Here is a 27,289-nt window from a genome sequence, read left to right on the forward strand (position 1 = left end):
GGTGGGAAAACTTAAGATGCACGTAGAACGCTTAGACGTGTGCCCGGCATTGAGCAAATGCTAAGTAAATACTCTCATTCTCGTCACGGTGGTTGTCACTGTGCACTTCTTTTACGGCACACATCACACTCAATTACAAGTGCTCTTTTTTTTTTTTTTTTTTTTTTTTGCGGTACGCGGGCCTCTCACTGTTGTGGCCTCTCCCGTTGCGGAGCACAGGCTCTGGACGCGCAGGCTCGGTGGTCATGGCTCACGGTCCCAGCCACTCCGCGGCATGTGGGATCTTCCCGGACCGGGGCACGAACCCGTGTCCCCTGCATCGGCAGGTGGACTCTCAACCACTACACCACCAGGGAAGCCCTACAAGTGCTCTTTTACTACTTACTGTAAGGTCCCCGAAAGCAGGGCTGATCTTCTCTGTATATAGAACAGTAATAAAGCTCTGTCTCCTACTAGCTATGCAACTCTGGGCAAGTTACTTAACCTCTCTGGGCCTCAGTTTCCTCATCTGTAAGTGGAAATAATAATATTGCTCACTACCTCATGGGTGGCGCGAGGATTACACGAGCTAATGCAATAAAACACTTCGCATGCTGCCTGGCAACCATAAGCACCTGGTTAACATTATCAACTGTGATGACGGTCATCACCATCCCCACCCACCACCCACAGCATCACTAATCATCACCATCACCACCAGCATCCTCTCCCTCTTCAACACCCTAGCACAGCACCAGGCAGATGCTGAGTGCTCATCTGGTGTCTGCTGAATCGGAATCCCCCTGGAATAAATGAGGGCATGGGTGGCAACCACACAGAAACTCAGATGGGTTCTATGGGCATCAGCAGCAGGAGGCTGCCTGTGAGGAGACCGCCAGCGAAGAGACAGTACCTCAAAGTCTGCCCTGAGACAAGACTGCACTACGCTTCTTGCCATCCTTCAGGAGAGACGCTTGTCCCACTGCCTGACTCAATCTGTGGTCCAGCAGGCCCTCAAAGGAGAAAGCAGGATCAAATAGTGAACTACCAGAAGCTACTAGGGACACCTAACATGCCGCCTGAGCTGGGTATACACTCTCTTCCTCCTTTGCTTCAGTCTCCTGACAATCTTCCCCACGCCAAGGCCCCCAGAGACTAGAACATACTATCAACTTTTCAGAGAAACCAACATCCTGCCCTTCGGAGTCAGGCAGACCTGATTACAAATTCTGGCTTAGGCCTTTCTAGCTGTGTGACTTTGGATAAGTGACTGCCTGTCTCTGAGCCTCTGGTCGCTCCTCTGTCAAAGGGAAACAGATGATAACGCTCACCTCTCAAGGGACTTCGAAGGATGAAATGAGATAATCTGTGCAAAGCAGATTGCGCCAGATGCAAAACGAAATCACAGGGCGTCTTGATCAGAAATTATGAAAGAGTTTCAAGAAACGACAGCAGAACATGAAGGCGAACACAGGGCCTTCTGAGCACAGGGCTGTGTGACTGCACGGGCTGCATCCTCAGAAAGCCAGACTGGTCACAGTGCCCGCGTCCAGAGAACGTTCGTTCTTCCTTTCAACGGAACCAAGCAACGGCGCCGACTGTGATAAAATTAGATGCTCCCAACTGTTAGGAGCAGCTCACTTTTATTCAGAGCTTCACTTGTATCCCAGCTGCCTCCTGAAAGGTCCAGCAGAGCTTGGCCACCCTGCTCCTGGAAGGTTTGCCTCTCTCTGTGATGCCCGAATCCTGACACCAGGACAAGTGCAGGACCTCTGGGTTAATGCACCTCCTTCTCGCCTCCATCTCTGATTTGTCCAGCTGGTTTGGTTTTGCCAGCAGGCCTAGCCCTTTGATTCCTGCCTGCCATGGGTTGTGTGAACTGGCAGCCCACAGATGTGTCTGGCTTGGCACCCCTCCCCCGAGAGTTATTAATTAAATTGTGAGTTAGTTGCCAAGATTTAATAAACAATAGAGTTCACAAAAAAAATCAAAAAGGGAATCTTCTCCTGGAGATGTTCAAAACTGGCTAGCAACACAGGTCTGAATTCCCACATGGCAAACATCAGCTAGAACCAAGCAGCACACTCTCTAAGACAGGGCATGGCTCATCAGTTTGCCACAGTCCTCACTGCTCCCTAATGTCTCACATCGGACCTGCTTTCTTCACTCCTGACTCCTGCTGCCAGCTCCCTCTGGCCGGTCGAATTTCTGTCTGCAGGATGGCACTCTGACCCAAAGAATCAGCAGAACAACGCACACACCTGGGACTTTGACAAAGGCCTTATCATCAAAAGCAAACATCATGGTTTAATAAAACTCCTGACCAGGATTCTGAAATTACTAATTCAGCTAGAGAGAAGAGGCTGCTTCTGACCAGGCAGCTTTCCCAATTCCATATTTATTTTCAAAGAGATTTTATTTTTCAACCAATTAGAAATGAATCAGACAGTTGCTCCATCTATAAACGTGGGCCATTCCTCTCTTTAGACTTGGACCTTCTTCATACTCTTTCCAGGGCTGCATCTTTCTGGTCTGTGTGTAAGAGGATAAAAATGGAAAGGAGGTATCAACTTACACCCCCCTCTCCCTCCATGGATGTGATGTGCAGATGAGGGGCTGCTAGGAGGGTCAGAAGATGTGAGGCCAGGCAGGGCCGGGACTCAGAGAATGAGCCGGTCTCAGAAATGTCTTCCAGTGGAAACTTACGGCAAAATGCTGTCTAATACCTAACCCTCTCTGAGCATCTGCGGGAGGGAGGGAGGGTTTAATGACCTCCCCACAGCCCTCCCTCCTCCCAGCTTTTATTTCCACATCCACCAGAATCTGAGTAAAGTGCCTCCGTTCTGCTTTTTCCAAAAAATTAAAAAAAAAAAAAAAAGAAAGAAAAACAGTTTTCAGTGGCATATGTCATCACTGAATTAATGCTGTTTGCCTTTTACTGGCTTGGCTCTCATCCCAGTAGAAGCAAATAAAAACGGAGTACAATGTACTATAAATGCTACAGGCAGTGAGACATCAGATGGACCTTTCTGAAACGCTTCCTACCCCGCAGTGAGGGCTCAACTTCTGCTTCAGGACAAGAACCCCTACGTGGTCAAGACTAAAATGAGCTTGGATCTGAGAGGCCACTCTCAGGACTCGGGGAAAGTAGGATTCTTTCACTTTTCAAGAAAGATTAGGAGCAGATGTCTGCACACTCAGACATCTACAGCCGGGTTCAGTTGCGCACAACGGGACTGCATTTGCTCTGATAAGGCCACTCCTTCAAAACCACCCGCAGCTGTGAATTAAGGCGCTGGTTTTTGTAAAAAACTGTGCTAAAACACACATAAAAGTCACCGTCTTAACCACGTCTAACAGTACAGTTCAGTAGGGGTAAGCATATCACACTGTTGTGCAATCGATTTCCAGAATCTGTTTTTCATCTGCAAAACGGAAACGCTGCACCTTTTAAACAGCAATTCCCCAACACCCCGACCCCAGCTCCTGGTAACCACCATCCTACTTTCTTTCTGCCTTACAACTTGACTACACTCTAGGTACCTCACCTAAGTGGACTCATATATATATATATATATATATATATATACACACACATATATATGGAATCATACCCATATATATATATTTATCTTTTGGGGACTGGCTTACTTCACTAATAAGTCCTCAAGGTTCATCCATGTTGTAGCATGCGGCACGATTTCCTTCTTTTTTAAGGCTGAATAATATTCCACTATAGTTGTATACCACATTTTGTTCATCTATTCATCAGTCATTTGGGTTGCTTCCACCCCTTGGCTACTATAAATAATGCTGTTATGAACATGAGTGTACAAATATCTCTTCAAGACTCTGCTTTCAATTCTCTTGGGTAAATACCCATAAGTGGGATTGCTGGATCATATGGTAATGCTATTTTTAATTTTGCGGGGAACCTCCATACTGTTTCCCAAGTGGCTGCCACTTTACATTCCCACCAACGGGACACAAGGGTCCCCATTTCTTCACATCCTCACCAACACCTTATTTTCTGTTTTGCTTTGCTTTGGGGGTTTCGTGCTAGCCCCCTTAATGGGTGTGAAGTAAACAGGCGGCCGCTTTTTTATGGGGCCACAAAATTTGTCTTAATTTGCTGGAGCCCTGGCATTAGCTAAACCAGAGACACGATTGTGGGTTACAAATACATATATTCTCCTGCAACAGGACACGGGTTCCATGTTCCGATTACCACGTCTGAGCTGGATTTAGAGCATCTGTCATGTGTTTCAATTTATATCACCACTAGGAGTTCTCATCAATAAGCCCTCCTTACCATTTCACACAGAGCTCACTTAATCAGACTCAACAGTGGAACTGTCATGTGTATTTCCATTAGGTGCTGGAAAATTGAGGGCGTTTGATAAATCCCAATTTAATCCGAAGTCCCATATATACGGCAGGTCCTCATCTACCAGAAATCACCGCCACAGACACGTCATTGCAACGTCACGTGACTCTGCCATCAGTCAGGACTCACGTCAAACACACCACTCCTTACAGCCTGAATTCCTGACCCCAGCCTCTTTGGAAACCTCGGTGTTCTTGGTGAGGTCTGGTTGCCTGCACTAAGAGATACACAGGCTGTCCTAGTTCAAAGGTCACTCAGTGGGGGGCAGAAACTTCCAAGGACCCAGACACTTCCCGGGAGGAAACGAAATCACACGGGTGCCTTCAGGGCACCTGAGCTAGTTCTTTCCAACACTCCCAGGAAGATCACAGCCAAGACCCGGGGCAAGCAGAATTACGTAGAAAACTTCTCCCCACAAAAAACCTGACTGCAAACTGCCACGGTAGTCCATACGAGTGCCTGTTCTATTTTATTTTGAATAAAGTATGCAACATTTTCCTACCTCCATATACCCCAGCTGCGTTTCACATTCATGATGTCTGCCCTATCTTCATGAGCCTGTATTGCTACTTCTTTCTGACCTTAAATTAACTACTATTTTTTCCCTCAAGTACACTTTGAAAAGGAATTTACGTTAATACTATAAATCATAGTTTCTCCACCATGGCACTAGCAACACTTTGGACCAGGTCATTCTTTGTTGCAGGGCTGGTCTGTGCTCTGTACGATGTTTAGCAGCATCCTTGGTCTCCTCCCACTAAATGCCAGTAGCAGCCCCCTCCTCAGTCACGATAACCAAAAGTGTTTCCAGATATTGCCAAACATCCCTGCAGGGAAGGGGAACAAAATCATCACTCTGGTTGAGAGCCTGTGCCATAAATTAAAAAATGGCATCTTTTTAAAAGTACACGTTCAAATACTCGTTTACTAATTAATACTTCACCTGAAACCATCTTGTGTTGCCCACTCAGGGAGCAAGCCCCTAAGGCGGGATGCAGGCAGCACCACAGTGGAGTCAGGGCCCATGTCTGACCCCCGGTCTCGCCACGTCTTGCCCGGGGCACGTTCCTTAACCGTCTGAGCCTCAGTTTCCTCACTGGCCTAATGGCAACAAGGACAGCACGGGCCTCCCGGGGGATAAGTGACATCACATTTTGGCTTTTAGCACAGACAACACCAGCATGGAACGAATGTTAACCAGTGATGTAATTATTTTTATAATCAAAGGTTTTCTTTAGAGCTTGAAAGTTCCAAAGAGGTGCCCAAAGGAGTGGGGTTTGCCCAAAAGGAGTGGGGTGGCTGGAGCTTAGCACCCTTGACTCTGGCTCAGAGCAGAACCGCAGCCCTCAGTCGCTGACCAACACTGTCCATTCCTAGCCCAGGGGCAGGACAAAGGCCAGCCAGGGGCCAGTTCTGGCCTGGAGACTGTACTTTCCTGACCCCTAAACTGGACTGTCTCTTTAGCTGACCCCGAGAAGGCAGTCAACAAGCTTTCGGTGAATGAGTGTTTACATAATGGGGTTCTGACCAAGATTGAATCTGAAAAAGGAGCCCTGATTTAAGGAAAGAAAAATGAAAAATCCCAGCACTGCGTGATGAGTTTGTAGACAATGCCCACCCTGAAATGCTTTTGCTGGGGCATGCCACGTACCATCCCGAGAACATTTTACTGCACCAGTAGGCATCTGAGGGTGCCCACACCACATCTGGGCTGTGCCTCCTGAGGGACGGACCATGCCTACCGCCTGCCTGATCTCTGCATGTGTCTGCGCCGGCCCCTTCTTCTAGAGAAGCATTCCCCTCTTCTCCTTCCCTGCAAGTTAATACTAAAGCTACTACTCATAGCACTTGAAAAGATGTTATCAAACATCAAGCCTTTTTGAGATGCTGGTAAAAATATAACACAGTTTGTAACTTTAAACGTTAACGCTTTTTTCAAAGAGACTAAATATTGATTTAAAGAATTGTTTTTAACACGAAGAAAAAATAAATGTGGAACAGATTTAAACAAATGTACATCCACAGTCTTTCAAAGAAGTCACCACTAACATTAAAATGATGGTGATTTCGTTTAAAAAATAAACACCAAGCTGGAGGAGGCAGATGGAGAAAAGGCTGAGATGGATGGAAGCAAAGTGAGACCTTGGGGGTCGTGGACAATGCAGGGTTTTCGGGTTTTACCCTCAAGTTACTCACATCTTTTATTAACCAGTGGGTACACACGTTTCTGCTTAAACCAGGGGTCAGCAAATGACAGCTCACCAATCAAATGAGGTCCACTGCCTGCTTTTGTAAACAGAGTTTCACCAGAACCTAATCACATCCGCCCATTCGTGTAGCACTGGGCACGGTAGCACTGGCTGCTTCCGTGCTACCTGGCAGAGATGCACACTTTCAGCAAAGACCTATGGTTCACAAAGCTGAAAATGTCTGCTCTCTCTGGCTGTTTGCAGAAGAAGTTTGCCAATCTCTGGCTTAACCGATCCCCACCACTACTCTCAACCTGGAATTGCCTGGAACTGCCTGGAATTCTAAAGGAAGATCCCTTTTGGCTTTGGGAGGGAGTGGATGTTCCCATTGAGATGAAGGTGGCAAGGGAAGATGCTCTGATTCACCAGTGCTGGGGACAGAGCGGAGTTCCTGGAGGTCATTTTTAAAGCCAGCTCATTGGGGACCACAGTCTCCACATGCTCTTTAATGTCCAAGGATGACTGCAGAAGAAGGACCTATGAGGGGTCTCCTCGTTAAGTCACCAGTGCCATCAATGTGGCCCTTGGGCTGCCGAAAGCTCCTCCTTCCTTGTCACCGACAAGGGTGACTCTGCACCTCCTTTGGCACTAAGGGCTGTGCCTATCCCCACTTTACAGACAGACTCTGGGCAAAGACTGGCCTGAGGACCCTGCGTGAATAAAGGGCAGAGCCTACTGTAGGGATCTGACTCCACAGCTACCCTGCCAAGATGGCAGACGCTCAGATGCCTGCAGCGTTGAAACTTGAGACCCGCACGCCCCGTACCTGGAGGTGGAAATACCCCAGGTTTACCACCTGTTTCTTCTCCCCTTTCCTTGGACTCTGGAACTTGACTCCCATTGCAATGACTCATTTCTGCTTACTTGGACTACGTCCCAGGTCCCCACCCTCACCAGTCTCTCAAGGTATCAACACTCCCAACCCAAGCTCTTAGCAAGCCACACTTTTCAGGAGTGTGGACAAAAAAAATGTTTAAGAGGAGCAGGCTGGGAGTGCAACTTGCCAGAGCCTCCAGTCCAGAGGCCAAACCACTCAAGCTTGACAAGCAATTCCAGGTCCACCGCTTGTCTTTGGAGAAACCACAGTGGTCCGAGTCACCACTGCCATCACCTCCTAACTCTACTCCCTGTGTCCGTTCTTGCCTCCCCAGATGTCCACACAGAGGCCCACATGACCTTCTGAGAAGGTTAATCAGATGAGTAACTCTCTTGCTGAAATCCATCACTGCTTTTCCATACCCGTTAGAACCAAATCCACAGCGTGGCTGATGAGTCCCTTCCTGATCTGAGCTCTGCTTGTCTGTGAACTCATCCTGTATCCTTCACCTTGGCGGTCTAGACACACTGGCCCTCTGATGGCTCCTTGATGATCCTAATTAGTTCTCACTTTAGGGTCTCTGGACCTGCTGCCCCTCCTGCAGCCTAGAACGCTCGCTCGTTCATGGATCATGGCATAGCTAACTCCTTCTCACCACCTGAGTCTCCATTCAAATGCCATCCCTTGACCATCTGATGCTATACTGTCCCTGTCCCCGACTCCAGCACTTGACGTTATGCAGTTGTTTACTGGAATAGTCTCAAGTTTGTCCATTAGAACATAAACCCCAGGAGAGCAAGGCCTGACTAGATCTAGAGTCTACTTCCAGTACCTAGTCCAGTGCCTGGGACACAGTGGGTACTCTATAAATATTTCTTCAATATCTTCAAACGCAAGAAATCCAACTTTTTCACAGCCAGTTCCTAGAGGGAATGTCACTGCTCATGCAGGAATAGCTTCAAACAGCTTCACAAGTGGCTCGATATTTCCTCCACTCAATTCCTTGGAGGGCCACTCTGCACTTTTCCCTAAAAGTGAGCAACGCCCATAGCAAACCCAGACTTCAGAAAATGAGTCCATACCAGCTTTAAGGAGGAACGTAATTCAAAACATGAAAATTTATTCTAAGTTGTATCTTAACATACGAGGTCTCAGCTTTAGATGAATTTTAATGTTTACAAGTGCAAAAGCAAATAAATATTTACCAGTTGCTTTTTTTTTTTTGCACTCTTATAACTCCACAACAGCTTAGATGCAAAAAAAATTGTTGCTAAACATCTTGTAGTCTGGCAAAAGAAAGAATTTCTTATTAAGAAAACCCCTCACAACAATAACAACCCCTCACGCTCAGGGCTCCCTTGTAGAAACTATCAGGATGGTTCATTAAGATTTGAGCGTGGACTTCCCTGGTGGCACAGTGGTTAAGAATCCGCCTGCCAATGCAGGGGTCATGGGTTCGATCCTCGGTCCGGGAAGATCCCACATGCTGTGGAGCAACTAAGCCCGTGCGCCACAACTACTGAGCCTGTGCTCTAGAGCCTTTCAGCCACAACTACTGAGCCCGTGTGCCACAGCTACTGAAGCCCACGCGCCTAGAGCCCGTGCTCCGCTACAACAGAAGCCACGATGAGAAGCCCACACACTGCACCGAAGAGTAGCCTCCGCTCACTGCAACCAGAGAAAGCCCGCGCACAGCAACGAAGACCCAAAGCGGCCATAAATAAATAAATATTTTTTTAAAAAGAAATGAAAAAGATTTGAGCATATGACAGAGTCACAAAGTTGCCCTCGGTCAGCGTGATGGGGATCACATCCTCCCCGTGGAGGCCAGACCAGCCATGCCCTGGTCTTACCATCCAGGAACTCGCTAATTCACAGAGCAAACAGAGCTCTGAGAGCGAGAGCGCTGTTCCTCGGGCTGGGATCGTGGGCTAATAATACCAGCTCTTCCCATCCCCACGCTTTCAGTTTTAATGTAAATGTCACTTCCCCAGAGGGGCCTTTCTTAATTCAAAAAGCTCCCTGCCCTCTTCCTGATTATTTTCTCTGACAACACCCTGTTTATTTCCTCTATTATTTACCGAACAGTTAGCTCGTTTTCTGGCTTTTCAGCGAACTTGCTCGCTTGCTTTCTAACATTCTTGCTTCCTGATTTCCCGGCGTGCACCCTGGCGAGCTGCCGCCACCCCTGTCTTCTCCTTTACGCTGTAAGCGTCAAGCAACAGGGAGCGTGCTCACCGGGGTTAGCACCCAGCCCAGGGCCTGGCACCAAACGGGCAGTCCATAAACACAGGTGCTCAATAAGTGAATAAGGAATGAAATCTTGAAGGATAAACTTATTAAGATCGATGTCTTTTTTATTCATTTACCAGGGCCTGGTTGAAGTGCTTGGAGTTATTCTGAGGCAAGTCGATTTTACCAGGTACCAAGTATCAAGGCAAGACAGTCCAGCAACGATAAGAGAGTAGGTGATTCTTATTAGAATTAAAAAGACACACACACACACACACACACACACAACACATTTTTATACCAGAGACACACAAAATTCCAGGAATATTAAGCACTCTCTGGATCCTTATCCCCTGCCCCCAATTATTTTTTAAAGGGTAGGACTGTTCACAGCAGCTTGGAGGCTCAGGTGAGGAGTGGCCCACTTACCTGGATTAACAGTGATAAATTTGCTATCTTCAGAAAATCGGTCCCCCGGGGACATAGGCTTCTTAGACGGTATCTCAGGCCTCTTGGGATCATTCTCTCTGTAATGCTCCTCTGTGACTGTGGGGGGCACTTGGGTGAGGGTGACGGGGCGGGGGTCCAGGGCGTCCTCGGGCTGGGCGGTGGGGATGGCAGTGCGGTCCCGCTCACGCCCGGCTATAGTCTGACGCCCACCATCCTGGGCAGCTCTGCCAGGAGCCGAGGGGGCGGGGCTGGGCTCAGTGCTGCTCCGCGCCTGCGTGGCGTGGGTCACGCCGTTCCTCTCCTTCTCGGAGCCCTTCTCGCCCTCCTCCTCGTGTTCCCGCTCGCCGTCCTCGTTCTCACTCTTCTCGTCCTTCTCCCCCTCCTCGGCACCCTCGCCGTCCTTGGTTGGCGCCGAATCACCGTCGGGGCCCGGAGAGGCCAAGGCCTCAGGTGTGGCCGGGACGGGTCTGCCGGCCTGTTTGCTGGCCGCGGCGGCCGTGGGCAGGCGTGTGGGCCACACGGTGCTGGGGAAGGAGGAGATGCCGCCGCCGCTGAAGCCCAGGCCGGCGAGGAGCGTGCTGGTGACCACCGAGGCCACCGTCGCCTGGCTGCCGCTGGAAGACGGGCCCATCCCAGTTGCCATGGAAACAAACGAGAAGGGGATGCCAGAGGATGTCCAGGTGGAAGACCCCGAGCTGATGGGGGCCATGTCGGCCGAAGAGGCGGGAGATGCTGTGGGCTTGAAGGGGTCACCCGGGGAGGTTGGGGGAAGGGACAGAGGAAGAGAAAGCAGAGTGTCAGTCATCAGGACTGGGGACAAGGCCCCGGGTATGACCCTCCAAGGGTTTCACTCATCTTTTTACTTTCCTCATGGGGTGTCCTAAAGCATGGTGCCAAAGCTGACAGGAGGTGATCCACGGATGACCATCTCTGCTCTTAAAAGTTTTTACAATTACTTAAACATTGCAACCAGCATGTCAACCCCAACTTTTCACTGACAGGGCTCGGGAGGAGGCTAAGTGACAAAACAATAAGTAGCGTTCACGTTGTTTGAAAGACAAACATCAAATAAGCAATGAAGTGGCAACATAAGATTGCCACCTGTTGTTGGGATGACACTGGAAGAAGCAGGAGCCCTTGGTCTTGTATATACTGGTGGCTCTTGTGGAGAATACACTGCCCTTGTCTAGAAACACTCCCCAGGATCTGGTTCCACATCTTAAAGTGAGGAAGGGGATGGACAGAGGGACAGTGGCCCGCCCACGTCTGCAGCGGCAGGTTCGGAAGCAGGAGCCATGCTCTACACCGAAGCCTTTGGGAGCTGTTTACAGCCGGCATCCCCGTGCTGGGCGCGGTACAGCCGCCGTACCTTCCAGAGTCTCCGGATTTATCTACAGCAAAATCTATGCTCATGTAGATGACAACGGTAAGAATTGTATTTAACAAGTGCCAACTGTGTGTTGGGCCTTCCCAAGCCACTCTGGAGACACACATGATCATCACCCCATTTTACAGGTGAGGAAAACGAGGTGCAGAGAGGTTAAGGGGCACAGGTGGCTGCCTGTGCCCAGACCTCAGCTCATTCTTCCCACCATACTAAATTGGGGCTCAGCTGTGAGATTTTATTTGTACGTAGTATCTTAGGAAAATAAGATGTGTTGCTCTGAGTTATTAGTTTAATTTTAGTTCTTGAAACCTGGCGTGCAGAATCCAGAATTTCATCCCATTATTTTTACAGCCAGAACAACTCACATTTCATCACAGTATCATCAAGTTTCAGTCTGAAAAACAACCAAGTTAGCAAATGTTGAGTTCTGAAGTTAATGAAATGCCAGGTGCCACTTAAGATAAGGCACTGCAGACAGAGCAGTCAGACAGCCTGGGCTTGAGTCCACGATCGCTCACCTGCTCTCTGGGAGATGCTGGGCACATTAACTCACTGAGCCTCGGTTTCCTCATCCATAAAATGGGAGTAATAGTAACACGAATCTTGAGGAGCAAATAAAATAATAATCTGTGCCTGAAACCTGGGAAAAGCTTAATAAATTTTAGGCTCTTGGGCTTCCCTGGTGGCGCAGTGGTTGAGAGTCCACCTGCCGATGCAGGCAACACGGGTTCGTGCCCCGGTCCGGGAGGATCCCACATGCCGCGGAGCGGCTGGGCCCGTGAACCATGGCCGCTGAGCCTGTGCGTCTGGAGCCTGTGCTCCGCAACTGGAGAGGCCACAACAGTGAGAGGCCCGCGTACCGCAAAAAAAAAAAAAAAGGCTCTTATTGTTATCACCAAAGCTGCAATTAATATTGGGATTATTAGTTGCACTAGAAAGGGGAAAAACTTAGATACTGAGTCTCCAGAAATGTGCAAATGTAACTGGGCAAACGACAACCATTCTTTTTTCTTTCTTTTTTTTTAAAGCCGCACTGCATGGCTTGTGGGATCTTAGTTCCCCAACCAGGGATCAAACCCGGGCCCCTGAGTGAAAGCGCCGAGTCCTAACCACTGAACTGCCAGGGAATTCCCAAATGACAACCTTTCAATTTTAGCATGTCTACTCCTTTGCACTCTTACGTCCTATGCTCCCACAAATAATAAATAATTAAAAATATGGAGAATTTTTATCTCTACAAAAATTATAACAGTATAACACTACTGGTTTAACTCTGTCGCACAGCCTGTTTTTATAATGCATTGAATTTTAAGAGTGAATAATGTAATTTATTCAGTATTTTAACCGCTTCACATTGAGCATTTAGACAACATCATACTGCCACCTCGTGGTGACAGTTTTAACTGCATGCAAATTACCAACCAGACACGACAAAGCGATTACATTCTCTACTTACCACTCCCGTTTTGACAATTCTGGTCCCTTGGAATATTCGAGTGGTATTAGCTGAGAAACAAAGAAATTACACTGTAAACAATATAACTTTGTTGTTTCGACAAAACTGCACTTACATACACAAATCTGAAATACATATAATTTTTATGTCATAAAATGAATATTCCTCTTTAGATTTCTTTTCCAACCATCAAAAAATGTAAAACCCTTCTTAGTTTGTGAGTCATTAAAAAACATGTAGAGAGTCAGGTTTGGGCTGTGGGCCACAGTTTGCTGACTCCTGTCTTAAGCTATTAATTTACAACTTTAAGAAGTTTTAATCATTTTTCTATTTTATTCGTAAGGTAAAACTTACATACTCTAAAATGCACAAATCTTAAGTGTAGAGTCCAATTAATTTTTACCTCTGTAAACACCTGTGTAACTCCCCCTCCTCCCATATTAAGATATGAACATTCTCCAGCACCCCAGCAGGTTTGCATGTGCATGCATGCAGGCGGTACCCTCATAACCTTTCCCTAAGGTCGCCACCACTCTGATCTCTGTCAGCGTTTTGTCTATTTTTGAACTGCTTATAAATGAAATTGTATTATCCCATTGTTCTTCACTATTGTCTTTTTGGTTATAATTTCTTATATTATCCTTTCAGTGACTATAATATGCATCCTAAACTTATTACAGTTTACCTTAAACGAGTACTTTTATCTCTCCTTAAAAATGTAAGAACTGTACAGTAATTTATTTGCCCAACTCACTTTTTGTGTTCTGTCATATATTTTATTTCTATCAATACTTAAGTTTTAAAACCTCGTAACACATCACCACTGTTGCTTTAAATGGTCAAATTCTATTGTTTTTTAATATTTATTTATTTTACTCATTTTTTTGGCTGCGTCGGGTCTTTGTTGCCGCACGGGGGATCTTCGTTGAGGCATGTGGGATCTTTCGTTGCAGCGTATGCGCTCCAGGGCACGTGGGCTCTGTAGTCTGCATGTGAAGCGTGGGCTTAGTTGCCGCGCGGCATGTGAGATCTTAGTTCCCCGACCAGGGATCAAACCCGAGTCCTCTACATTGGAAGGCGGATTCTCTACTGCTGGACCACGAGGGAGGTCCCTCAAATTCTTTTATATTAGCCACAGGTTACTCCTTCTGATGTCCTTTCCTTCTTTCAGTTCTGTTCACCCATGTGTTAGTATTAAACAATATAACTACACAAAATGTTTAACTGTGGTAAAACACACATAAAACTTACCATCTTAAATACTTTTAAGCGTACAGTTCGGTTGTGCTAAATCCTTGTGCCACAGATCTCCAGAATGTTTCCATCTTGCAAAAATGCAACTGGGTACCCATTAAACAAGTCCCAGCTTCCCCCTGCCCTTCCCCCCCCACAGCTCCCGGCAACCATCCTTCTACTTTCTGTAAGTTTTAGTACTCCATATATCTCATGTAAGTGGAGTCATATATATTTACTTGTCTTTTTGTAACTGGCTTATTTCACTTAGCATAATGTCTTCAAGATTCATCCATGCTGTCCCATGTGTTAGAATTTCCTTCCTTTTTAAGGCCAAATAATATTCTGCTGTCTGTATGTACCATATTTTGTTTACCCCTTCATTGCTGATGGACATCTAGATTGCGTCCACCTTTTCTCTATTGTGAATAATGAAATGCTAAACAGTATAACTTAAAAACTATATCAGACTGCTTCTTTGTGCTGATCTCAAAAACAGCAGTCTTACATAAACTAAACGTTTGCTTCCTATACATAAAAGACACTGAAAAATTAGCAAAAAACTGCTAAATCTCCAAATAAATAACATTTGTACCTGCTGGAGTTTTCATCTAAACTAGAAGTGGGGCAAGTACCTGACATTTTTTTTTTATTTGCCCTGCAAGCTTTTTGGAAAAAAAAAAAAAAAAGAATTTGCTGCCAACGTTGTAAACAGCAACTTTTACCTAAAAATCCCAATTTCCTGCTCATCCCTGAAAAATCACAATATTGGGCAAAACTGAGCTCACCTTCCTGCAGGGCAACATTTGGTCGGTGCTGAGTGTCCGTCACCCCTTTTCGAAGGGCACATTCTGCAATTTCCCACTGACGGCCCTCCCCTCATCTGTGTGTGTTCCCTGCCTGGCCCCGGGGCACCTGTATTTGCGAGCCCCAAGTTAAGGATATATTCACTTCGCTCAGCTGGAAAGTGAAATGGGTGAAGAGACAAATGTGGAGAACAGACCGATCTGGATGTCAATACAACCAGGTCAAATGAGGCAGCCTAGGGAGCAAACAGTTCTTGCCTGGCACTAAATATAACCTCCCACCATCAGTGAGTTGCTTCAGGATCGATACTGCACTGCCTCAGACAGGTGTACACACCTCCCTTTGTTAAGACAGGAAGAAAACCCCCTAAGAGACCTGCGTTCCCTGCCCTTTACAAAGGCCTTAATTTAAGGCCAACAAACCGGCCACTCCATCAACATGCCCGCTTTTCACTGATCTTGAACAATTTCCACTGGGGTCAGTTCTAGCCGTGGTGACTACAAAGTTTCTACAAGAGCTTTCAGATCAGGAGTCCACCGCCCCGGTGGACTTCAGGGACGGGGGAAAAAAATGAGACCCGCACCCCCACTAAGCTGTCACGGAGATGCAGCTTTTCCTTGCACGAGGAACGCAAGCTCCAACTCTCAGTTGCATTTTAATAGGATCGTCCTACGACTCTGCGATTGAAATGGGAGTATCTTCCTACTGCCTTAGAGTTGCTGGAGCTATTTCGGAGTATCACTTATGTTCATCACTACTCAGAAATCACCGTCGCTAATAGACCCACCACTTGTCATTTAATACTTTCATAAAAGAAGCGCACAGATGACTACGTTCCCAATTTGTTTAAAATATTTTGACAATCGTATTTGAGCATAATTGGTTTCCTTTCCTATGTATTTTACCTGTTTATTTTAAACCATTCTGAGAGAGGATCTGTTGGCTGGGCCAGGCTGCCTAATGAGTCTGTGGCTCACAGAAAAAGCTTAAGAGGCCCTAGTTTCCATGACTGTTGAGAATTGCAAAAAAGCCTTTTGAACACTTAGTAATCAATCTTTTTAGCCATTTGTTGAAGACCGGGGATACAGGGTAATATTTATGCTTTAGGGGTGGTCTGTTGTTGTGTACAAATGATTGGGCTTTGGAATGAGAGATCGGACTCTTCTTAGTAGCCAAGTGATTTTTCGCAAGTTACTCAACTGCCCAGGACGTCATTTCCGCCTCCGTATAACACCTGCATTACAAGTTGCCACGAGGTCAAATGAAATAACCGATGGGCAAATGCTCTGTAACTGGGAGCCGCTCTACAGATAACGATTACCATTATTATCATATTTACTACAGTAAGGTAAACATAACTTATTTATTACATTATACAGGACATTAATATTGCTTTATTTACTATAATAATGTAAATATTCCACAGGGCTTCCTCATGCTTCCAAACCAGAGGTAAACTTTATCCCTGGAAACCTAATTATTCTGAACAAAGGTGTGCATGAAATTCCCTAAGTTAATTTCCTTCCCTTTTAAAACTTCAGTCCTAAGAGTTGACCAGTTTTGTACACCGGCCTCTACTGCTCATAAACTCCTACTTGGCTCACCAGAAAAGGCATGCTAGCTTACCTGAAGATTTTGTTTTTCCACTGCCCACTGCTGCAGGGAAGATGCTAAGGCCATTGTGTGCCCCTTTGTTAACATGCTTGTTAACACGCAGGGACAAACACCAGTACAGAAAACGAGCAAACACATGTCCACCCCTGAGCAGAGAAAGTCTGCAGACAAAGGAGACACTGGCCATTTTCAACAAGTCACCGTGATCAGACATTTTAAATATTCCGTGCTTGGAATTTACAGCTGACAAGGCCGTTTTGAATTGCATTACATTACAAACATTTAATTTTTCAAAGTCCGTGCAGAAGCCAACGAGCTCAGGGGCCTATTAATCAAGAAAGGCGGTGCTGCAGATTCCAGGCTCCTAGCTGGAGTGCATGGAAGGCCCAATTATGATTTATGGGCCGGAAGATCCGGGGCTCCACTCTGGCTTCCCGTGCTCTCTCCCCTGGGCTGGCATAGACCTGGCCTTGGCTTTCGGACCCTCCTCAACACAGGCAGATGGGCCAATACATTCAGGGCAAAGGTGGACGTGGCGAGTGTGATTTATTTGTGAGAAAAAATACAGCCATGCTCATTTCAATTAGTTTAAATGGAAGGATGAGATAATGTGAACATTAGCAAAGAATATTTCAATACTAGATGCAAAATTGCAAAGCTAGAAGGGATCTTTGGAGGGACTCTCAGCTGAAGGGCTTCTTATCCTGGGTTCATCATTTATTACTTTTTATATTAAACCTCATACTTAGGGGGTATTTATAGTTAGTACCAGGCACTGTGCTCATCAGTTAACATGCGTCACCCCGTCACTCTACAAGGACCCTGTGAGGTCGGTACTCTCACGACTACCACTTCTGGACTGTGAAATTGCAGCTTAGAGAAGCCAGTCAACATTCTCAGAGTCGCAGAAACACTAAGTGGCAGCCAGGACTCAACCTTGGGGCCCTCGTGTCAGGGCCCTGGCTCTAAGCGAGCTCTTCTCAATCTGTAATGTGCACGCCTGGTACCTGAGCCATCTGGTTAAAATTCAGATTCCTGGGCCCCACCCTCTGAGATTCTGAGACCATTAGTCTGAGAGGGGCCCATGAATGTGCATTGCTCACAGGATTCCAGACCATGAAGCTGATCCACAGCCTGCAGGTTTTATGGGGCCCCTAAAGCTGTAATACGCAAAATTCTGGCATTTTTCTAGAGAAAGCATCCGAAGTCTTCATCAGATATATGACTCGCAAAAGTTAAGAATCACTGGCCTGGTGTGTAGGTGTCTCAGGAACTGAGGATTCAGGAAGTCAAGAACCTTACCAGGGAGGGCATCAGACCGGCAGAGCAAAGCCCAATGCCCTGGTTGCTCCCTTCATGCTGGTCTTAGCGCCCCTCACCAAACCAGGTCTGCAAACTACGCCCCACTGGCTGGCTGCCAATTTTTGTCAACAAAGTTTTATTGGAACCAGGACTGGGATTAGGTCGGGGCAAGTAAGACAGAGTGGATCCTGTCTTTATGCAAAAGTTCGATATTTTGTTCAAGAACCTTTTGCATTGATTTTGCTTTTAAAAAAATATTCCATTGGGCTTCCCTGGTGGCGCAGTGGTTAAGAATCTGCCTGTCAATGCAGGGGACACGGGCTTGAGCCCTGGTCCGGGAAGATCCCACATGCCGCGGAGCAACTAAGCCCGTGCGCCACAACTACTGAGACTGCACTCTAGAGCCCGTGGGCCACAACTATGGAGTCCGCGTGCTGCAACTACTGAAGCCCGTGCACCTAGAGCCCGTGCTCCTCAACAAGAGAAGCCACCGCAGTGAGAAGCGTGCGCACCACCACGAAGACCCAACACAGCCAAATATATATATATATATATATATATATTCCATTGAAATACAATGTATCTTGATGACAGAGTTTTTAAGAGCTCCTTTGAATTCTGCACCAAAGTGAATGCTCCTCTAGGCTCACCCTAGTGCTTGTCTGAAACTTTCCACTAGACCCTAAATCAGCGAACTGAATCATGTTAGAAATCCAAAGACGATATTCCTCCACACGACTAGGAGGTGATTCTGTGATCTGACACAGTATTAGACAAATACTTGGTTCCCCACAGTTGGAAAATAACAGTAATTAAAAAAATAATCAACACTTCATTCTTCTTCCCCTCTTCTGGCCTGTGAAACCCCCAACCAAAAAGACGGGCCTAAATTCCCCAGGCTTTTCAGGCGTTATTGCAAACCCCACACTGATGCTGAGGCTAGGTTTGTATTCTTGTGTCCAAGCACCTGAACGGGAAAAAAGACAAAGCCCAAAGGGAGAAGGGACCCGGGGGATGCAGGGCAGACAGGAAGGGCGGCTCCTCACCTTGGAAGAGCATGGTCTGGCTGAAGTCACTCCTCATGTCATTGCGACACACGGCCTGGACCCGGAACAGGTAAAGGCTGTCAGGTGAGACAGGGCTAATGGTGGCTTTCTGCAGGGGAGGAAAGAACAGGCAGTGACCTGGTTTGGAAGGCCAGAGCACACTTTACATTTGAAAGCCAAACCTCAGAGAATGTTAAGTGTTGCCTGTAGGTTTCTGGGTACCAAGGCAAAGCAGGACAAACATGATGTTTCCTCACTGACCAAAGGCTCACCTTGAGAAAAATGAGCTTTCAGAGATAACCTCACCTGGGAATCTGTTTTCGACATGGAAATATGTAGGGTGAGAGAACAAAAAGTCGTCTTGGCTCAGATACTTGACGCGGGCTTGGAACGTGTCTTCAGCCCTCTTTATACTCATGAGGCTGGGACTACTCTACCTTAGAAACGATAATGATTTAACCTAGACAGCCTCTAGAATTATCAGGTGTACTGAATTTCCAGGGCCGTGCGGAGATTAGCGCAGCCACAACAAAATCTCTGTTTCTTTGCAGTTTAAAGGCATTGTTGTACCTTGACCTTGGATGATGTGGGGCACGATGCTAGAACACCTGACTAGAGGTCAGAGGACAGGAGATCTACCTGTGTCACACCACTCACCAGCTGTGTGATTCCGAGTCACTTGCTCAATGTCTTTTGGCCTCTGCTCCCTTCAACTGTTAAATGGACAGAGTAATATTTCCCTCACAGGGCCCTTGTGAGTGCTGTACAACAAAGGCTCGGCAAGCCTTGTTCGTAGGTAGTCCACACCACAAAATGGAAAGTACACCCCCAGTCTAACACAGGGGTGGCAAGCGACGGCCCACAGCCCAAAGCTGGCCCGCTGTCTGTTTTTTGTAAATAAAGTTTTGTTGGCACACAGCCACGCCCATTCATTTACCTGTTGCTATGGCAGCTTTCATCCTTTGACGGCAGAGTTGAGTAGCTGCCCACAGAGGCCATATGGCCCTTAAAGCCTAAAATCTTAACTGTCTGACCCTTTCTAGAAAAAAGTTTCCCAACCCCTGGTCCCAACATCACAAGCCAAATCCAGACCCCCATTCCTCAAAGCTTTATTCCAAGAGTCTTTTAAAAATCAGAAAATGGAAAATACCTAAAAAGCCGGCAGGGCTTGCTTCCTGAAGAAACAAACAACAAAAGCAACTGATTTTCAAAGACTCCCTAATGGATGAAATGTCTTGTCATCGCATTGTGGGCCAAGTCCAGAAAGCAGCTCTGGGAGCTTAACCCCTGAGTGGGTTTTTCCCAGTGTAGCTACTGAAAACCTCTGAAGAGGCATTAAAATGTTATTGTGCCCACACCTGCTATCTGTTGCCTAGCAAACGGATTCCTGGTGAGAGGAGGAGGTTGGGGTCAAGTTATTTCACTTTCAGCCTCATTTCTCTCTTTTGGAAAAAGGAGGCAGTAACACCTGTCCCACAGGTCGGCAGTGAGGGCGTGAGAGAGAGACGTGGATGCCGGAAAATGAATGCCGGGAAAATGTTCAGTATGACTTTTAGGTTTCTGGGCCACGTGAACCCTAAGTTGGAGGATAGCTTTGCTGCCACTAAGTCAGCACTCTCAACTTCTTGAGGAATTAATTAATTTTGTGTGTCCCCAAAGAAAATAACCACCCCTAGAAATTCTTACAAAAAAAGAACTTGCTGTCAAAGCACGTTTTTCTCTACAGCTCTCTCTTTCTCTGAAACTCATTTATGTCTCATACTCTAAACCTCCAGCCCCATCTTCTGTTCAGAGCAATAGCTTTGCTCCATCTATGCAGGGATTTATTAGAATTCGCTCCAAGCCGGTTATCTATTCATCTCTGCATGTTTAATTATTTTCCACTTAGAATAAGAAACCAAATAAGCGCCTAGATAGTTTCTGCTGATTAATGCAAGCCACCTTAGTTCAGAGAAACATCCCTCACGGACTTCCCGTCGTGACAAAGGTTAAAACACATCATAACCTTGGGTACCTTTCAATAGATTCCTCTCCGATTTCATGAAGATCATCATTCCCTAATGTGACCCAGATAACAATGTCTAGTGGGGAAATTGAAAACATAAATGGAAATGAAGTAAAAGAATCTTCATCTAAAGGAATACGAAAAGTATTATTCTATAACTGATTGAATGGGCCCCGGGGACTCTGTACGGGGAGGAAAAAAGGTGCTAACAGTCATTAAGGATCCCACTCAGTGCTATTACGTTTTCCATGTGCATATACAATTATGGGCTTCATTATCCCAAAGACTTCTTTTGATTAACAATAAACGCCAGGCTTTCAAACCCAAATGTGTCACTTTGAGTTTCCCTGCAAAGATGTAAAGAGCAGCGCTTGTTGGAGGGATTGCTTTTCCAGGGGAAGAAGATGGCTTCTGCAAACGTCTGTTCTGAAGGGCCTTGGTGGGGACTGGCCACTAAATATTTATGCACATTTAAGATGAGCAGCTGGATTGGGCATGCGTAGCTCCAAGTGAGGTCAGGTATTACAGCGTCTGAGAGTCTGAGAGCGGTGGCTAAAAATTCCGTGGTCACTGGGGTCTAGCAGGTCGGAATGTATGAGGCAGATGAAATGTGACAGAAGGGAGTGGTGGGGACTTCGGAAAGCTGCATGGTGTGGGGAGGAGGGTGGGGGCGACAGCTGCCATAGTAATAACAGCCAGTACTGACCCAGTGCTCGCTCTGTGCTAGGCCCTGCTCTACAACTGCAGAACTCACCTAACATTTACAGCAACGCTAGCAGATGACAAGCGCTTCGTGGAGGCTTTCGGACTTTTTTTTTTTAAAAAAATGAAAGAAAAAGCAGTCAGTTTTGAAGGGCTGAGTTACAAAGAAATAACTTTTCCTGGTGGTATAGCCATCAGGTATAAAGGCGGAATGGAGCCCGGGCAGGCTCCGGCCCCGGTTCACCCCGGTGGCACCCGTCCTCAGCAGGCAGCGTAGGGCTGGGATGCCACAGGTCAAAGCACGCCGGAGAGATGCGCAGGGGCCCCTCCCATTGCTACAGACAGCCTGACTCAGACCAGGGAGGTTTTACCAAGTCCTTGTCGCTGTCCTTTGTGAACGTCTTCTCCTTCTCATCCTCGTTCTTGGTCCAGCTGTAGGAGATCATGTAGTTCATGATGGGTGGGTGGTAGATCGTCTCCGGCTGACTCCAGGACACCTGCAGTGCTGTCTGGTTCAGGGGCTGCACCTTCATGTGGATGGGCGGAGAGCTGCAGACTGAAGACACACGGCCAAGCTCAGGGCCTCGTGGCACTACATACATACACGCCCCGTGTTCCCCAAGACTGCAACCTCGAAAGGTTGACACAGTAGGACGGGGAACACCCACGCCCCCATCGCTGGGATCCACCAGCTGCTAACATTCTGCCACACCTGTTCTCCCTCCCCCCCTTCTCTTTCCACACACACACACGCACGCACACACACACGCACGCACGCACACATGCTTCCCTGCTGTGTCACTGAAAGCAAGTTGCAGACATTCTGAACGTCACTCCTTAAACTCAGGTCTGTATCTCCTAAGAATAAGGACATTCTCCTCTATAATGGCAATGTCTGAGTGTCTGTGTGCCCCCCAAATTCATGTGTTGAAACCTAATGCCCAATGGGATGGTATTAGGGCGTCGAACTTGGGGAGACAATTAGATCATGGCGGTGGAGCCCTCATGGGTGGGATTAATGTCCTCATAAGAGGCCCCAGAAAGCTCCCTCACTCCTTCTGCCGCGTGAGGACATAGTGAGAAGACGGCTGTCTGTGAACCAGGGAGCAAGTCCTCACCAGCCAGTGAGTCTACCAGCACCTTGATCTCAGACCTCCCAGCCTCCAGAGCGGTGAGAAATAAATTTCTGTTGTTTGTAAGACACCCAGTCTATGCTATTTGTTACAGCAGCCCAAGCTGACTACCGTCATACCTAAGAAAATAAACACTAACTTGATATTATCTGACATTTACATCATCCCTATTCAAATTTCCCCAACTGTCTCCAAAAGATTATTTATATAACCCTTTCCCCGCCCACATGACATGTCACATTCAGTATTATAATGCTTTAGCTTCTTTTAATCTAGCATTCTCATCTGGCCTCTTCTTCCACAATGAATTTTTTTAGAAGCCAGGCCACCTGACATGTGGAATGTCCCAGCTAACTAAAATTGTAGATGACATTTTATTGTAAACAGATCACAGTGTAAACAAATACGATGCAAAATGAGACTTTAAATAATTTTAAAGCAAACGCACAAAAAACCAGGACGACTTTCTCTGGACCAGCAGAACTCTATGTAACTATCCTGATGGAGGGCAAAGGAAAAGCCAGGCTAATTCCCCTGTTTATTCCTTGTGGCCGGCAGGTTTGAAGGAATGTGGCGGCTCTATATCTATCTACTAACAAACCCATTTCAGAGCTGGGAGTATCAAGTCAGCCATTAACAGCGACATTTTGGCCCTCCAAATGTGCACTTTACCAGGGGCCTTGGTTCCTGCCTGCACAGGGCTTCCATTCTGAAGCAGGGTTTCTCAACCTCAGCAGCACTGGCCTCTTGGGCCAGAAGACTCTTTGCTCTTGGGGGCTGTCACGTGCACTGTAGGATGTTTAGCAACATCCTGGGCCTCTACCCACTAGATGCCGGTAGCACTCCCCCCAAGTTAAAACAACCAAAAATGTCCCCAGGTATCGCCAAATGTCCCTGGGGGGGCCAAACACCCCTGAGAACTACAGGTCTAAAGGGGGAGATGGGAATTCATCAAAGAATGACATGTGTGCAGCTACTGTCACACACCAGGATGGGATGGGCGGAGGGGAGGAGAGGAACGCTGTACTTTCCAAGCACTTTCTAGGGAGACTTGATTCATGCTACAGGGTCCAGGGAAGACTCTTTAGAGGCAGGTGCATCTAACTGAGAACTGCGTGGAGATTCACTACGTGGGGGTCAGGAGAAGAGGGGAGGCCGGCCAAGGGACCTCAGCAGGGAGAAGGCCTGAGGGGCCCAAAGGAAGGCAGTGGGGCTGGATCAAGGGAGGCCAGTGGAGCGGGAAGCCTCTCAGGCCCAGATGAAAATTCTGGCTTTTACCCTACAGTACTCCGAAGCCACGGGAAGGATGTGAACCAGAGAACGACGCAGGCAGGTGTGCACTTCACAAAGCTCCCTGGAGCTTCAGCTGAGCAAAGAAGAGCCCAGAGGGGCTAAGAGAGGAGCAGAGAGGCCTGTCAGGAGGTGCTGCAGACGGCTGGGTGCTTGTCTACCTAGGAGAGAACAGCAGGTTCTAGAGCAGATAGAGGCAAAGCCTGGCGATGCGCTGGACAAGGAGAGGCATGAGGGCGAGGGACGCAGTGAGGACGACGCTGGGGTTTGGGGGGCAGCAGGGGAGCAGCCCTGGAGGGGACGGGCCAGGGGATGTGGGGCTTGGGTCTGGGTTCTCCCAGGAGCCCATCTCCAAGCCATGCAGCCCACCACGAGCCAGAGTCCCCTATTTGCTCCTCAAGAGCCCCAAGCCCAAGGCAGCCCTGGGGAGGATGGCTTTCCTGCCAGAGAAGCAGGGACCCAGCTCTAAGCAGCTGGCTGATGGAGAAAAGCGGAGATTGGTTTTGACAGGGAGGCAGCCTTTGGCTCTTCGACTGCCAAACCCTGCTTCAGTCGGACAGATTCGCTTTGTGCAACTGAGACAAGAAGGAAGGGATAAATTAATGAGGCATCCCCACTGCCCAGCAGAACCCCGGGAGGCATTTCGCTGCCTGCTGCGCAAATGCCACCGGAGCAGGGACATCAAAGAAAGAATGTGATGTTAAGGCTCCCAGAGACAGGGGGGTGAAATGACAGAGTGCTGACACTAGGTGGCGCTCACATACCATTTTAAAATACCCTAACGTCTCAGTGGTTTACAGTTTCTCAAGAGGGCGGGGCTGGGAAGGGGGAGGAATGGGGAAAGAGCTACACTCCCATCTTTCCAAGTACCAATAATGAACCAAGGAGATTTATATACTCGGAAGCTCGTGTCCTTCCACTGATGACATGTCAGATTTTCTGACTTTTACATCTTTTCTCACCTCCCCCTATGTTTTTACTTATCTCCTTCATTCTGAAGCCATCACTCCCCTGCTCCAATTAGGGGTGAGCCGTATGGGGGGATGCATGTATCTCTTAACAGTTACATCATAACCACATAAATAATCCTATCACCCACATGCGGATGCAACCATTCTTCTTATTTATTCTTTGAAATAAAAATAGCTGGCTTTTTCTTTGCTCATTAAGATGATTCATGTTAATGTTTTTAAAAAGAATCCAAGTCATCCAAAAAAGTAAGAAGAAGAAAGTTTTAAAAAATCACCCGAAATCCCAGTATCCAGAGACAACCGCTGTTAACTTTCTGGGGATCCAACATCTTCATGCATGTGTAAAAACACATACATGCAATCTGATATAAATGGGATATAACGCATTATGGCCCTGTGAGTGAATTTGTTGTTCTCGTTGTCTTTTACTAAGTCACGGATATGTTGCCTTGTCAAGAAAAGCTTGGTAATACTGTTCTGAATGAAAGGACAGAATCCCACTGTCTCAATGGACTAGAAAATATTGGTTTAGGCTCACAAAGGAGGACGGCCTGGCCTCACTCTAACAGGACCACCTTTTTTTGGGCCACGCTGTGCAGCATGCGGGATCTTAGTTCCCTGACCGGGGATCGAACCACGCCCCCTGCAGCGGGAGCGTACAGTCTTCACCACTGGACAGCCTGCCGGGCGGGGGTGGGGAATTCTGTAACTGAGGGGCCTCCAAGATCCACACTTGTCTGAGGCTACACGTGGGAGCACTGGGCCAGAGGCCTGTAGGCTGAGGCTCGCCCATCTCGGCTTAAGGGAAGAGCAGGTGGAAAAGAAAATTCCCCTCTGCTCTTCACTTCCCTGAGAGGGTGGATTTTTCTGGGCCAGATTTGGAGGAAGCATTTGCAGATTACAAGGAGGACCTAGGACAGGGGTTGGCACACTTGTTCTGTAAAGGGCAGGACAGTAAGTGTGCTTGGCGTTGCCGGCCATATGGTCTCTGTCACAGCTACGCAGCTCTGCCTATGAAGCACAGAAGCAGCTGAGGTCATCCGGACATGATGGGCGTGGCTCTGCTGCAATGAAACTGGTTATGGACCCTGCGTTGCCATTTCATACCATTTCCATGTGTCACGAAACTTTCTTCTTTTCATTTTTTTCAACTTTTTAACATAGAGACACCACACTCAGCTCCTGGCTGTACAGGAGGTGCTGGTGGGAGAGTTTTGGCCTGTGGATCAGTGGTTTGGTGATTCCAGACGTAGAAGCTAAAGGGAGGCCAAGCCTTTGTTTGCATCACGTTTACCGACTGCATTTGTGTTGTTTGTGCCGTATTCTGCCCCTCACACAGCCTGAGAGGCTCCCTCCCCTGCAGAGCTGAGATCTTCCTGCGCTCAGTACTACGTGGCGTGACACTGCTGACCTCATGGACTGTCCGTAAGGCAATCACACTCCCCTACTAGAATGTAAGCTCCACGAGGCTGCACACTTTCTGTCTTGTTTGCTACACTGTCCTCGGTACTAAGTCAGAGCCTAGCACACCGTGGGCTCCCTGTAAATTTGCGCTGAACGAACGGCGCACTGAGTGGACGGAATCGACCCCTTGGCCTTGCCCTGGCCCACAGGTCCCATGTGACCTGACCCCTTCCACGTCTCTGACCTCACCGACTCCTCTGTGGCCAGCCCACACCCAGTCTCCCTGAAGCTCCGGCTTCCCCGCCGAGGTCTCCCCTGTGCTCCCCGGACCCCTCAGCCCCCTCCCTCAACGTGCTCATCATGCCCCTGTGGGAGGGGAGATGACCAGACACCCTCCAAAGAACTCGTGCCTTGTGCTTCCAAACTTTGCCGGCCTTTTCAGGGATGCACACCCTTCTTTCCAACAAAACCTGCCCCCAGATTCCAAGTATCACAGACAAAAGCAGCACTGTGGTGCATCACAGAAGGGACAGTTTAGAAGAGCTCGTATAATAAAAGGTGGGCTTTGGAGCCAGACTCATAGGGACCCTTGCGTTCTCATCTGTAAAATGGGTGGCTAGTACCAGGTAATAATAACCTCCTCACAGAGCTGGGGTAACGATCACAGAGAATGCTGTGGGTCAACCAGAATCTGAGGGCCTGACGCCCAGTGGCACACGCAGGGGACAAGCTGCCAGGCCCACACAGTGTTTGAAAACATATAAAGCTGGCTTTTTAAACTGGGCCTGCAACCACACACGGCAGTGGTTTCCTGGGCGGCAGTGC

The 27,289-nt window shown here is 47.6% G+C and overlaps 1 protein-coding gene across 2 annotated transcripts in view; it reads right to left on the minus strand.

Annotated features, from left to right (window-relative positions):
* The window catches only part of PTPRG (protein tyrosine phosphatase receptor type G), a 738,734-nt gene that overhangs the window by 94,648 nt on the left and 616,797 nt on the right, over nt 1-27,289 (minus strand). For both annotated transcript variants that reach the window (XM_060161434.1, XM_060161435.1), the window contains exons 9-12: nt 22,038-22,222; nt 18,960-19,068; nt 12,958-13,007; nt 10,094-10,853 (exon numbers count right to left, since the gene is read on the minus strand). In XM_060161434.1, the coding sequence (XP_060017417.1) occupies nt 10,094-10,853; nt 12,958-13,007; nt 18,960-19,068; nt 22,038-22,222 (1,104 nt within the window). The remainder of the gene's footprint in view (nt 1-10,093; nt 10,854-12,957; nt 13,008-18,959; nt 19,069-22,037; nt 22,223-27,289) is intronic.

Source organism: Lagenorhynchus albirostris, chromosome 10, assembly GCF_949774975.1.
Source record: "Lagenorhynchus albirostris chromosome 10, mLagAlb1.1, whole genome shotgun sequence".
Lineage (NCBI taxonomy): Eukaryota > Metazoa > Chordata > Mammalia > Artiodactyla > Delphinidae > Lagenorhynchus > Lagenorhynchus albirostris.